The sequence below is a fragment of the Dendroctonus ponderosae genome, unplaced genomic scaffold (assembly GCF_020466585.1).
Source record: "Dendroctonus ponderosae isolate FM_Combo_2020 unplaced genomic scaffold, Dpon_F_20191213v2 Dpon_F_20191213_1362, whole genome shotgun sequence".
NCBI lineage: Eukaryota > Metazoa > Arthropoda > Insecta > Coleoptera > Curculionidae > Dendroctonus > Dendroctonus ponderosae.
Window position 1 is genome coordinate 1 of NW_026017491.1, and position 2204 is coordinate 2204.

At 52.5% G+C, this 2204-nt stretch overlaps 1 protein-coding gene across 1 annotated transcript; it reads right to left on the reverse strand.

Moving 5' to 3' along the window:
* Positions 1 to 371: 371 nt before the first annotated feature.
* Positions 372 to 2189, reverse strand: LOC109534797 (lysosomal Pro-X carboxypeptidase-like). Its single transcript, XM_048663235.1, has one exon. It carries the CDS (start codon positions 2154 to 2156, stop codon positions 756 to 758), a length of 1401 nt encoding a protein of 466 aa, XP_048519192.1. The 5' UTR covers positions 2157 to 2189; the 3' UTR covers positions 372 to 755.
* Between the last annotated feature and the right edge of the window lie 15 nt (positions 2190 to 2204).

The window sequence follows — 2204 nt, forward strand, 5'->3', positions numbered from 1 at the left end:
TAAACAGAACGTTGATTGTTTTCTTGTGAACTCAAAACCTGTTGAAGTAAACATGGAAAAAATTTGAACCAAATCGGGCCGTTCAGTGACTGTCCAGAAATTTTCAAAATTGAGAGGGAAAAGGGGTAAAAACACAATTATTTTAAGAAATTGTAGCGTCAGAACTGCAGAAAGCAGGGCATTATTTTTAGGCTTGTAGATACAGAATCCTTTCAGGTGTACATAGAACAAATATGGTTCAAATGGGAAGAGACAGTGACTGTCCAGAATTTTTAAAAATTGAAGGCAAAACGCGGAACAAACCCAAAAAATTAATAACAAGCAAGTCATTGGCGATTTTTCGAATTAGGCCCACAATTTCCTAGAATGAAACATTATATTTTTTTGACAGATATGATTTATTTGTAGCCAAATTTTGACACCTCTCCAAGTCATTTGCTGTCAAAAACCGCCCCTCCTATCCATGCACTTGATATTACATCAGATGTATTCCGGCCTGGAGCGAACGAGTCCCGTTAATTATCCCGATCATTCCCGTGGAGTATCGGCAATATCTCGCGATGACGGTGGCGGCCCTTAACGACCCGCCAGGGGTCCGGATATTTATGAACCGTCACTGAGGTATGTAATAATCTGAGGCCGGATTTAATTTGGCGGACTGATTTGGCACTGTAGAGCGGCGGCCGCTTAATCACCCCCCGGAAACAGTCATTTGTTGTCTATGGCAACTGGGGGCGCGAAACGCCCCCAACCATCTACGGAATATTCAGCCACTTTTTGATCTGCCCCACGTGGAACTTGCGGGCTTCCAGCACATAGTGCGAGTCCACCGGATGGGCGGCGCGCAGGTCGTAATGGTGGGCGGCCTGGGGAATCAGCACCGCCACCACCGAATCTGAGACGTTCTTCAGCACCCCGCCACTGCACCAGGGATCTGAAAGCCCATTGCTGAAGACAATGTTGGAGGCGTACTTGAGAATGCGCCCGCCATGCTCCAGTAGAACCCCGTTGGAGGAGTAGGGCGTCACTTGGTACTTCCTGCTGCAGTCCTGGGCGTATTTCGAGTAGTTCCACTGGGTCGGCTCGAACATGTCCAGCGCCGAGCTGCAGATGGGCATCACCAGCTCGAAGCAGGCCTGGAAGTCCCAGGCGTAGTCAACGGGCTGTTCCACTGTGGTTTCGATGTTGTTGCACTGAGTGTTTCCCGAGAAATTGGTGGCGATTTCCAGCGCACTGGACACCGCCTGGAGCAGCTCCACGGCGGTCTCCACCACCCCAAAGCTGCGCAGCTTGTCGCAGAAGGATTTCACTGGATTGGCGGGCAGCGGCGCCAGAAAGTGAGTCGGATAGGGATAGTTCAACATTGCCAGATTCACGTAAATATCCACCAGGGTGTCGATTAACTTGCCGGCATCTTCACTAGACTCCAGCGGCTTGCACAACTTGAACACCTGCGAAACACTGCGTCGTCCCTGCACAGTTTCCGACAGGTTTCGAATGGCCGCCCACGACAACTTCACCGGATAGCTGCAGTTGCCATTGGCCGCAAACGACTCAGTGACGGAGCGGTAGAACGCCTGGCACAGCTCCAGGTTGTTCATCTGCAGCAATGGGGCTGAGGAGGCCACTGCGCCCAGCACCACATGGGGATACTTCATGCGCAACCACGCCGCCAACATGCCGCCATACGAACCGCCAAACGCCACCACTGGAAAAGTGTCATTGGTCAGCATGGTGCCGAAGTACTGCCCCCCCAGGTGGTCGATCAGACGCACAAAGTCCGCCAGCGCTTGGGAGGTGGTGAGCAGGCGCAGCCCCTCAGAAGGACTCAGAGAGCGCGCTCCTAAGGGCATGGACAGGCCGTAGTAACGGTGCTCGGCGAAAACCACCAGGGCGTTGAAGATGGGCGCAATTTCCAGAAGAAACCCGGTGTTATCGAAGAATGTGGTGATGTCGGCCTCGTTGCCGCAGTAGAAGAAAATGGGGCTGCCTTTGACGTAGAACTGTTCCACTACCAAGAAGCGCAGCTTGAAGGTTTCGTTGGTTCTGCTGAAGCTGAAGTGGTCGACCGGCACGTCCAGGTAGCGCTCCTGGTACTGGGCGCTGAGGGCGCAGCTGGCCCAGCTCAGCAACAGAACAGTGACGCCGACAAACATACTATGACATTGTCAATTGGGCATCGGCAGGTCGCTGCAGTGTTATTT